General features: G+C 38.8%; 1 protein-coding gene across 1 annotated transcript in view; it reads left to right on the top strand.

The window, feature by feature from the left end:
• prom1b (prominin 1 b) overlaps positions 1-12,002 on the top strand; it is a 31,353-nt gene that overhangs the window by 5,986 nt on the left and 13,365 nt on the right. The window contains 11 exon segments of the mRNA XM_051946094.1: positions 6,128-6,189; positions 6,535-6,561; positions 6,664-6,869; positions 8,328-8,448; positions 8,603-8,666; positions 8,757-8,846; positions 10,331-10,548; positions 10,660-10,734; positions 10,831-10,894; positions 11,013-11,021; positions 11,102-11,261. Coding sequence (XP_051802054.1) covers positions 6,128-6,189; positions 6,535-6,561; positions 6,664-6,869; positions 8,328-8,448; positions 8,603-8,666; positions 8,757-8,846; positions 10,331-10,548; positions 10,660-10,734; positions 10,831-10,894; positions 11,013-11,021; positions 11,102-11,261 — 1,096 coding nt within the window.

Raw genomic sequence — 12,002 nt, 5'->3', positions numbered from 1 at the left:
TAAAACTAAAAACAACAATACAGCAGTCAGCACCACACAGAGTGCTTGTGGAGAGACAGACATATAAAAACATATCTTATATGACCACAGGTACATACATAAAATTATTAAATAAAGTAGTGTGAATAAAATACTCTTTTTGGCTGAAATGAAATTCATGAAAATGTTATTTTTTTAGTAGTTTCTTCTAGAAAGTTTATACTCTTTACAATTTAACAAAATACTGACCTCTGCCGACAAAATATTGATATTATAGGAGACTTTTTAAAAAACTAGTGATTCAAACAAGAGGAAAGCGTTGCTTCATCACTATCACTGGCATCTCTGATAAACTGTACAATAATATGAAGTCTGAACACTGCAGCATCTACAATAACACTTTGCTCATCAAATGGCAATTCAAAGTTATACAAGAGTCTTTTATTTCCTGTGCAAGAGTTGTTTTTTTACTGAAATTATGTCAAAATGAGACTTAATGTACACACGGTGTTCTTTAAGTACACCGGATAATGGCTAAATCGTCCAGTGATACTGGAATTCTGTTGCACCATCAAAGAGATTTTCCTGCGGTGCTGATGTCCACGCTTGGGTTTGAGCTTAGGTGAGGTCATTGTTAGTTATTGCAGAGGTGGCACGTTTGGGTTTAGGCTGTCAGAGTTTTGGCTAAGCTAAGTAGAAAATCAAACCAATGCTGAGGTGACAGAAGAAAGACGGCTGATTACTTAGACTGTGTCCTGTCACTTAAAATTCATAAGTTTGATCAATATACATGAATGATTAAATAATCAGAATCAGCTCTAATGGCCAAATATGTACACTAGAAAGAAATTTGGTTTGGGCTATCAATGTCACTACAAGGAAATTTGGTTTTGGCTGTCAGTGTCACTCTAGGAATAAGAAAAGAGAATAATAAAATAACTACAGAAAAAATGAAAAAACATATACATATATTTACACATCTAGAAAAGAATATTTATACACAGTAGTGCAAAATGACATTTGCCGATGTAAGAACAGCAGCTAATGTGAGAACATAGTGCAAAAAGCAAAGATTACTTTAGATATCACAGATATAGTGTAAAGGTGCAGTATTGTACAGAGAGTTAAAAAGTCAGCAGTATTTAAGCTGAGAATAGCTCAGCTAAAACAAGAAGTTCACTCAGAGAGCGCAGTACTCTGCCAAGGCTGCTAAGTCGTTGTATAATTTCTGAAGAATGGAATCTTTAATGAACAATGGCTTTGTGGTGAGCCATGCATGTGTCATGCATGTTTACGTTATGTACGGATACCGAATCGAGTGACCTAAATATGTAGTGGACGGCGGGAATTGATGGGACTCAGAAACATCCCCACAATTTAATCAATTGTTCCTTGTATGATTTCCGACGGATCAGTCCTGATAAGTCCACCGCGGTCCATTTGTAGTCGGATCGCAATCATGTGATCGTCAGCAGGCAGCTGACGTAGTGTTTACTTGTTGTCATGGTTACAGTGACACTGTGCTAGTATCTCACAGTGATACAGAAATCTTTCACAAATATTTGGATCCAGACTATAAGCTACATCAATGTCAGAATCTAATCACTTGGTCCTTGTGTCATTTCTGACCTTCTCTAAAAGTTCCATCCAAATCCGTTTGTCTGTTATCTAGTAATGTTGAAAACAGACAGACCAACGCATGCCGATCATCACATAACTCTGTTATGTTCCTTGGTGAAGTAATAATGTGGCACAATTATTGCCGTGTGTGTCAAAATCACCACAAATCCCTGTTACTTTATTAATTTACTTAATTTCTTTCAGTTTCCAGCAGAACTGCTTGTTTGAGAGCTGCTGTTGAGAAGGTCATCACCTCACACTCTCTTTGTGACTCGCTCATCAGGTCCTACAAATCTGCGTGAAGGTTGCTTTTTAGTGAACAAGCATTTTGGGCTCTTTCACTGAGCGAGGATGCGGTGTCTTATCCCCCTGATACACACAGGGTGGATTAGAGGATTAGCATCCACAGGGCTAATGCTAACACGGTCCTGCTACCACTGCTACAGATGGTGTAGTCACACACGGACTTCAGTGTGCAAACGCCGAAAGTGGGTCATAGTCCTGTGTTTGTCTGATTCCCTTAATTACTGTGACTGTCAGCTGACAGGTTGTTTATCAGGTAGTGTCTTAAATTACATCACATTTGAGAGGAACCCGTGCAAGTTGGATGGAATGTTTAAGAGAGGCTCATGATTTCTATGTAACTTGCACATCTTCATCTTAGGCGGGTTCGTCTTGTGCTATTTTTGTACTCCTATTTATGCGTATTAATAAAAATAACTTTTCTACAAGCAAAGACCTTTTCTTCGCTTGAGATGGCAACTCACACTTCTGCTGCATTTTAGCCGAGTCAAAATTGAAGGGACGTCATCCAGATAACTGATTATTTTTCGATTAATTAACTGTAGCACAGTTATAAGTACAAATGAAAATAATTCCCAGCCTCTGCGATTCTTGTGTGTTCTTAGATTTATAATGGTAAACTAAATTATTTTTGGGTTATCAACAAGCTATTAACATATATCTGCTTCAGGAAATTACACTGCGCTGGCCATTTTTCACACTGTTTTCTGATACTTTATTGATGCTTTATGGAATGACGAAGAAGCCGATTGACCTATGAAGCCGTACTCAGTAGATTGTGTCTTGTCTCTGAGTATTCCTTAAATGTAAGTGTCTAGTGCTAAAGAGTAAAAAGACATAATCCTCTTAGTAGTTTTGCTCGAGCTCACAGTGGGCTCTGCAACTTTCTTTAGCTCTTGCCTCCATGAAATACTGCATTTATGGCAATGTATAACACAGAGTAAAATGTACCGTACGGTTAGCAGTATTTTAAGTAAGTGCTACATAACTGTGCTTACCATGTTTTGCACTGTGTACTCTACAATGTGATGTCTGTCAGCATTGCAGTAAATGTATGTGACTTCAGAACTTTTACATTTCAGAAAGATATCCTCAATTTTTCAACCCAGCATTATACTTAAATAAAAATACCTTCTAGTGAAGACAGTGCTTTCATAGTGTCTAACGGTAACTTTAAAGCAGCTGTTCCTATGGTGGGGTCAGGATTGAGGAGTGTCATTGTACTTCTGGGTGATAACAAAATAACAAACTGGATGGGAAAGAAGAAAAAATATAAAAATATTGTTAGGACTTTGTTCACTTTTGTAAGTTCAAGTCTCTAAAAAAATCTCAAATGGAAACAGAGCAAGAAGAAAGCCATTCTTTGGTTGAAATCTCGATAAACACAAACATGGTGTCGAAAATGTGGCTTCATTTTATGTATAGTAGCTTAATGATCCACCATTAGCTCCAGTGTCGTCATCTGATTCCCCCAAACATGTTTGTGCTGGCGTGTTAAGGTGAAATCCACAATAACTGGCCAACAATGTGCTCGAAGTCTGGTCGTTTCAACTCTCAAGTAGTCGTCACACTTCATCAAGTTTGAATAACCTCAAAATCAGAAATATGGTTAAATTAAAAATCCCTCTGGTCCAAAGAAGCATTTAACAAAGAGATTTAGCATTTTCAACTGTTTTGGTGCAGATTGAACATGTTTGTGCGTTATTTATTTTTCCATATATATTGAATTTTCCTTCGGGGGATGAATAAAGTGATTGTATTCTATTCTATATATGAGAAGACTTTTTGTTTTTATGCTTTGTGTGTTGAGAGGTTTTCCATGTGAAAAGCACCAGAGATGAGGTTGGGTTGCGTAAGGCTCTCCACACCTCCCAGTAATCTCAGGGCAGCTCAGTGCAGAGGATTGAGCCAGCCTATGTTCACACCTTACCGTAAGAGGGCTGTAGGTTCAACTAATATATATATATATATCACATCAGCTCATGAGCAGCAACAACAAACAGGAAAACTGTTTCTTGTTGACATTTTGTACTTGTAGTATCTTGTATGGGTCTGTTTGTGTTTGTTCCACTGTCCTTGCTTTAATTGAAGTAAAAAGCTAAAAGGTCAAACTTCTTTAAAAACTTTTAAATTGTACCAAATACTCAGCAACTACACTAATACTGAAAAGGTTTGTTTACCAGAAGTGGCTCTTCTTGACTGACATTAAAACCAAGAAAAGGTTGCCTTTTTTTTTTTTAAGCGCAAAACTTGCTTTGGTAGATAGAAATTGCCTGCCGGCCTCAGCCACTGCTGTAGATGCATGAGTTCATGTAGGGAAGGGGCATCTATTCATCTGTTTAGGTCTAACTCTGGAGGTTGGTTATCCCCTTTTCCTTTCATTTGCAGAAGTTACCTCTTATACTGGGTCACTGAACTAAGCTGTCTAAGCTTAGCTGCCCTCAGTGGCTAATGCTAACTAAGTAGCTGAGCAACAACAGGTGGCCTTGACACAACTCAGATGTGCTCATGTGCTGCATCTGCAGAGTTAACAGAGATAGATAACGTCACCCTGTGTGACAGTCTCAGATCTTCTCCAGACAAGACAAAGGTATTAGCATTTTCTTACAGATGTAAACATCTAAGACAAGTCATGCAGTCGTCTCCAACCACAAGATGAAGATGGTGTTGACAGGATTAACCATATGGTTGCCCAAAGATACCCCCAGTCATGGTTCCTGTAACTTTTACTCACCAGAGGGGCTTAATGAGGCTAAAAATGCAAACTGAAATCCTCACATGATTTAAAAAGCAGTTTGGTTTCAGCTAACTGTTCAACAAACTTAAATACAACACTAACAAAATACATTCAACCTCTATGAAAGCTGTGTTTTACAGGTTAATACTCAATATCTCAATGTGGAGTTTACGGGATGTAAGAGCTACAATGATTAGTCAGTTAATCAATTATCTAATTATCAACCAAAAATGCAAAACACTCTCTAATTTCAGCTTCTTAACTATGAGGTTTTGCTGCTTCTGTCTGTCACATGTTATTGTAAGCTAATTCCCCTTTAAATTTAAAGACGCTACAATGAAATTTCAGTGGGAATTTTTCACTATTTTCTGACTTTTATAGTTAAATCACTTGGTTAATTAATATGAATAGCTGTTAACTGTTGACTTATAGGAAATGTGCATTGAAAAAAAATGCAAATGTGTAGTATACTAAGTATAGTCAGTAATACAATGTTTATGTGCCTAATTTACCCGAGCATTTAAAAACAGATTACAAAGATAATTGCTGCTCGTCTCAGCTTTGTCTGCTTCCTCACCTCATTCGATAGTCAGCAGGTGTACAAGCAGAAGGCTGAAGCAGACACTGCATGCGTGTATGTTTGTGTGTGACGGCTGTGTAAGCATTTATAATCTAAATTAGCCTCCATCTGCTTGTCATGTGCATTGGCAGCTACCGTTCCAATGTGGGAAGATTTGCTGAGTGACAATTTTATATTCTTTAAAGAAGAAGAATATGCTTTTTTGTGTGTGTGTTCGCACCTTAGTATTCATTTTTAAATTTGGTGTGAGCAAACAGAGAAATGAATAACAAACACATGATAAAGCAGTGCTAAATATTCATATTAGGAAGATTTGTACATTGGAATGTGTTGGAAAGCATCCACATGTTGCTTATTTAACCTGCACTTCAATAAAAGTGTTATGTTTCTATACGTACTGTAAATACATACATTTAATGTGTGGGTATGTACATGTGGCATGCAGGTATCCCCTGAAGTGTGTAGGAATCAGTGTTTACCTGCTGAGTAAGAGTCAGGGTGAGTCACAGTGCAGGTAGGCTTAGTGCTGGCTGACCCACATACAGCAAACACACAGACAGCTGGACAGAACCAAAGTCCTCATTGGCAGACTACACAGTTCAGGCAGTTCTTGTAGAAAACACACAGCTGTTAGATGCATGAGGAAATACAGCCACAATACTGTCCGCGGAAATGAAAAAATGATTCCACATAATCTGTGTTGTCTGCTTTGTGAGCAGATAAATGGATTTTTCCCACTCCAGCGTCGCTTGTCATCGCTTACGTCCAACTGATCCGCCTGCAAATCACTGTTACACAACTGATTAATATTCTGCTGCGTAGTATCTGCAGATTTGAACGTGTGTGTGTGTGTGTGTGTGTGTGTGTATATGTATCTAATCATATATGAATATGTTCTTTTTTTCCAGACCTCATTGTCAGAGTCATTCAGCAAAACATGGGGGGAATCAAAATAGAGGACTGGAGGAAGGTACTTCTGATTTTTTTAAGTATTGTAAGACTATACTGGTGAATTAACATATTTTCAATACTTTAAATTGAGTTTATAACTCCAAACAAGATAAAAGATTGTGTTTGCAAAATTTTAAAGTGTGCTAGAAATTTCATTTTAGTGTGTCATTTTATGAGTATTTATTAACAAGCCTAATTTTTTGGCACATGAGGACACATGATGATAAGAAACACAATGTAATAATGTTTTGTCATGGAAGACACTCATGAGCAGCAATTATCCTTCCTTCTTCATCCCTCAGCTGTCACACTGACCTTATTTCTTGTTTTGTTTTTTGTTTTTCTTCCTCTTTTGGGATTACAGCCAGACAACGTCGTACTGTTGCTACAGGTAAACTCCTCATAAATACACTGACACTGCGATGCTGCAAAAATTGACTAAATAAAGCACAAAGAAAAGACTTATGAGTGACTGAACGTTCTTCTCCTGCAGTGGATCCACTATGAGGCCGGATTCATCGTATGTGCGACCGTCGGTATCGTGTTTGTGGTCCTCGTTCCCATCATAGCAACGTGTTTCTGTGTGTGTCGATGCTGCGAAAACTGCGGAGGTGAGATGCACCAGAGACAGAGGAAAAACGCTGACTGCCACCGAGGTTTCTTTACCGCCTCACTCATCACCATCTCCGTCTTCATCATGTGAGTCCACTTCTTTCCAGACTTTATCATTAGCAGCCTGGCTACCTTTACTTTGAGAATGCTTTCAAATTAGAATGAGAGAACTTAAGAAATGATAGACGTCATTATGCGCTCTGACAAGCTGAGCTTTTGGACAGACTGGAAAATTGAAAAACTGCCTTGACATATGCACTTTTAGATTGACTTGTAGGTGTCGCTTCTGAGCTTTAATCAGAATCGGAATGTTTTATTGCCAAGTTATCACATACAAGGAATATGACTTGGTTTGTTAGTGCAGTGAAACAGGAGCATTTAGAGGAAGTGCTGCCTGTCATAGTTAAAAACAGTAAGTGTAACGAGATAAATAAGAAGCAGTGACAAAAGGTAACAGAAATATTTCCAGTATTGAGGAATGTGCAAATTAGCCACCTAAAATTACACAGAATGAACAAGAATAAACAAGAACTAAAACTAAAGGGATCTTTAGCTGGATTTGAACCAAGAACTTGCATCAGAAGCCCAGAATTTCTCTCCACCATCTTTCTCACGAGAGATTATGTTGCACACTAAACACTCCAGGGTTAGAGGCCAACACTGGACCTGTCATCTCTGTACTGTCTGCACTAAAGGCAGTTACCACAGAAAATCATCAGTAAATGTCACTATAATGTTGAATTATTGATATCAAGCTCTATAAGATCAGATCAACACATTATTTCATGAGTTATTATCATTGCAGCCACAATACAACTATTTCACAGATGCAGTAGTCCTTCTCAACATGCAAACAGACGTTTATGCGTAAAATCAGTGGATAAATTCCCCTTTAACAGCAGCTGCTGATATTCAGACACATGGTGAGTCCACGTAGACTGTGTGTCGTGTGGAGGAGACGGGTACGCAGAAATACGATCCAAACCGTGCAGGACAGTTAGGTGTTACTGATATCACTTGGCTGACTGTGAGAGGCCTCTCTGTCTGAATGAGTCCTTTCACATCACTAACATGCGTGCTCGCACACACATGAAGCACTTTGTGGCCATTTGGAGATGCTAAGATATTATCTGATCAGGTTTTGTCATTTCCATTCTTTTACAGTCTATTACAAAACTGATTTTTCTCCTCTGTTTGCTTTGTTTTTCTCTTAAGAGTCGAGTTTAGCAGTAAGTCAGGGCTTTGCTTCAGGGCTTATAATGTTAAGCTTGGAAATTTGTCAGGTACTTTTTGTGTCTTAAATGTCAACAGTATGGTTCTTGTCATAATTTTTTATCCTCCTTTGGTACACAAGGTTTGCTGATATAGTGCCACATCATTACATGTAGCGAACATCTTGTTTGTTAGTCCCAGGTGAATCTTCAGTGAATGAAATTCGAAACTGTACACCAGAAGTCCATCTTATGCAGCCTTGCTGCCCCCTGCTGGTAAACTTTGTCACAACATCTGGTGTCTTTCCTGATCCTGACTCTGTGTATGTTCCAGTCTGGGAGTTCTCATCGCCTATGCTGCAAATCACAATGTCAGCACCCAGATCAAGAGCACCCGGCGGCTCATTAATACCAACATGAGAGACCTGAAGACATTTGCTAACAACACGCCTGCGGTATGCTCTCTCACACACACACACACACACACACACACACACACACACACACACACACACACACACACACACACACACACACACACACACACACACACGTAAAAGACCCACAGAAAAAACAATGTCTAATGATACTGTCTGTGTCCTCCTGCAGCAAATTGAATACCTGACAGCCCAGTACACCACAGCCAAGAACAAAGTCCTCTCAGACCTCGACAGTAAGCTGTTTACTTACAATGTTTGTCTAAATGTCTCTCACTTTACATAACAGTGCTGTCACTATAAAACCACCTGATTTTTCCTGACAGACATTGGACCGTTGCTGGGCGGCAGGATACACAGTCAGCTGGAGAAAGAGGTGGTTCCCTCGCTGGACACTGCCCTGCGAATGGCAGGAGGTACCTCATTGTCTCTGCCTCTTTTAGTGTCATAATTTTCAGCTTACACATCTGTGAAACAGTATCACATAGCAATAAGAAGGAAAACAACACCATCTCACTCACAATTCAAGGATAGAGCCTGTTGAATTAAACATTTTTTTTGAAAATAGTGCACTGTTTAAGTTTTGTGTTGCTCACAAATACTCAGACACCTCGAAATATGACTCCATTGTTCTGTTTCGAAGACAAAATATTACACTTAACCCTAAATGTTACACTAAATACAATACACTCTCTTTGTTCTTGCTGTACTGAAACTGATGTGGAATTGTGTGAATTGTTGTTACTCTTACTGCTAATGATTGTCGCTTGCATGCAGGTTCCTCTCTTTCAGGGTTTATCTATCTGTGCAGAATCCTGATATGTCTTTTAAGGGAAAATCCTCACCGTTTTTATTTTCTTTTTCCTCTGCGATTCCCTCATGTTTCCTTTTTTATCTAAAGTAAAAGTTGAAAGTGCCATCAAAGGTAAACAGCTAGTCTGGAATCAGTGGTGCAGTACTCGTGACTTTGTGTTTGTGGGAGTGTTAGAAACAAATGCCCATTCTGACAGTTTTTTGTTGTGGTTTTCCCCTGTGGGTTGTGGATCTGTATTCAGTGTGATGTTTTTTTTTTGTATAAAATCTACAGTGCTGTGAAAAAGTATTCTCCCCCCTGCTGATATCGTCCATGTTTTGCCTATTTGTCACACTTGAAGGCAAAAAATACTCGAAGAAAACACAAAATGCAGTTTTTAAATGTTGATTTAATGTATTGACGTGTAACACTGTTCAGCCCAGCTTGCCCTATGTGAAAAAGTAATTTCCCCCTTAGCTATCAACCTACCAACTTAAGGCTCAAGCGCAAATTTGTAATGCAACATGACAATGACCGAAAGCACACAAGCAAGTCCACCTCGGAGTGGCTCAAAAAGAATTACATGAAGGTTCTGAAGTAGCCCAGTCAAAGTGTGGACTTGAATCTAACTGAGATTCTGTGACAAGACGTTAAAAAGGGCAGATCATGCTGGAAAATCATCTAATGTGACCAAATTAAGAGTATTCTGCAGAGAATAGTGGACCAGAATGCCTCCACGGTGATGTAAAACACTGATCACAAGCTGGAACAAACATTTAACTGAAATTGTTGCTGCCAATTAAGGGACCAACCAGTTATTAGGTTTATGGGGGCAATTACTTTTTCACGGGGATGATATAGATTTTCAAACAAGCTTAATTTAAAAATTTAAAAATGAATTTTGTATAAATATATATGCAATAAATCTAAATGTTAATTTGATGATCTGGAGCATTTAAGTGTGAGAAAGATGCAAAAATAGAATACATAAGGGGCAAATACTTTTTCACAGCACTGTATTTGGCTCAGTAATTTAACAGTGTAAAACAACATTTTCAAAAGAAATGCAAAATTTTGTTGTTTTCATCCTTCCTCTGTTGTTTCTAGCCATGAGGGAAACCAAGGAGGCCTTAGAGACCGTCAACACCTCCTTGGAGCTTCTTCAGGACGGGATGGGGAAGCTTCAGACCAGTATTTCAGGGGAGCGTGCCTCCCTATCCAACACGCTGTCCGACCCGGCCTGCACCAATGGAGCTGTGTCTCCTACATGCAACACCATCCGCTCCACACTGTCCCAGCTGGGAGTCAACGCCGACTACTCCAAGGTAATAAGAAACTCTGCATTGTCCCACAAACACAGCCAAGCGGCACGGCAAATTAGAATCAAAGCATGAAAATAAAGCCTAACTATTTCATTTTCTCTCTCTACTTGTCAGCTCTCAGATGTCAGCCACGCTTTGGTCAACATTAATACCATCTTGAGAACAGATCTCAGCAACATTGTACAAAAGGTTAGTGTTTGTCTGCCGTTTATCATCATCTATGACTTTTTGTTTCACCCTCCATCTTCACCTGACTCTTTTTTTTCTTTTTCTGTTCACCTCCAGGGTTATGCGTCCTTCAATGACACACCAAAACTGGTTAAAGAGCAAACTAAAAACATTGTCTCAGGTACATAAATGTGTGTTTGTGCCTCTGTGCTTTCGTAAGCAATATCAGAACGAGTCTGACTAGAATCTGTCACCTTCTTTCTCCTTTGCATGAACACCTGTGGATGATGAAACCACAGCTTTGCCTAGTAAGTCCTGTCATTAGCCCTCTGTTAGATGCCTGTATTCATTTTGTGTCTTTCTTAATTAAAATTATGTCTGTTTATAGGAGTAAAAGGCATGCTGGATAAGATCGGCACAGAGATCACCAGCTTCTCCAAGATGTTCCCAGTGGAACCCTCTCTGGCCAATTTCACCATCTTCCTCAATGAAAGACAAAAGGCCATCGAGTCCTTTTACCCACAGATTGACCAGATGGATTTCTATAGGTTTGTCTGCATGTATAGTATTATGATAAAAAAATATATATATACGGGGGCTCATATGACAATGTTTAGAAACAAGAATCTGCATCTGTATGAACACATTTGACTGAGGGTAATGGTTGGGATTTAGAGAGGTTCAGCTTTCACATAAACAGTTGGGAGGTTGGGGTGTCTGTTTCTTTTAACTTTATGGAACTGACCGTCCGACATTTCCACCTACTTCACGTTGTGATTTGCCAGCTGTGAAAAAGGTAAAAAAGAGCCGAGGCTTAAAGGTCTCGGTTTATATTTTTTATTCATTTCTTTACTATTTGTGGCACTTTTCAAGTCAACAAACAACACTAGGAATGCCCTGTTAGAAAGATTGTCGTCCTTATTTGTTGACATTATCACATCACCTCTTTTTCCATTGTAGCTGGCTTTTCACTTCAACTTCAAATGTGGCCACTCTTCCCTCAGGCCATACCCCACATGAACAATAAACCAGAAAATCATTAAGGACTTCTGTCAGTGCAATATTCAATACATATACAGTATTTGAACCTCAAGTGCAGTACTCTTTCGTGCAATATTGTAATTTAAAACTATTCTAATTTAATACCATTGTTTACACTAACTTTTACACAGTACTTCTTATACTTGCACTTGTAGCATTTCTTATTTAGAAATCACAGACTTAGATTTCTTTATTTATTCTTTTACTATCTGTTGTTATTGCGAGGTACTGCTCTCTACATGACAAGT

The sequence above is a fragment of the Acanthochromis polyacanthus genome, chromosome 3 (assembly GCF_021347895.1).
Source record: "Acanthochromis polyacanthus isolate Apoly-LR-REF ecotype Palm Island chromosome 3, KAUST_Apoly_ChrSc, whole genome shotgun sequence".
Lineage (NCBI taxonomy): Eukaryota > Metazoa > Chordata > Actinopteri > Pomacentridae > Acanthochromis > Acanthochromis polyacanthus.
This window is presented reverse-complemented; position numbering and strand designations above follow the sequence as displayed.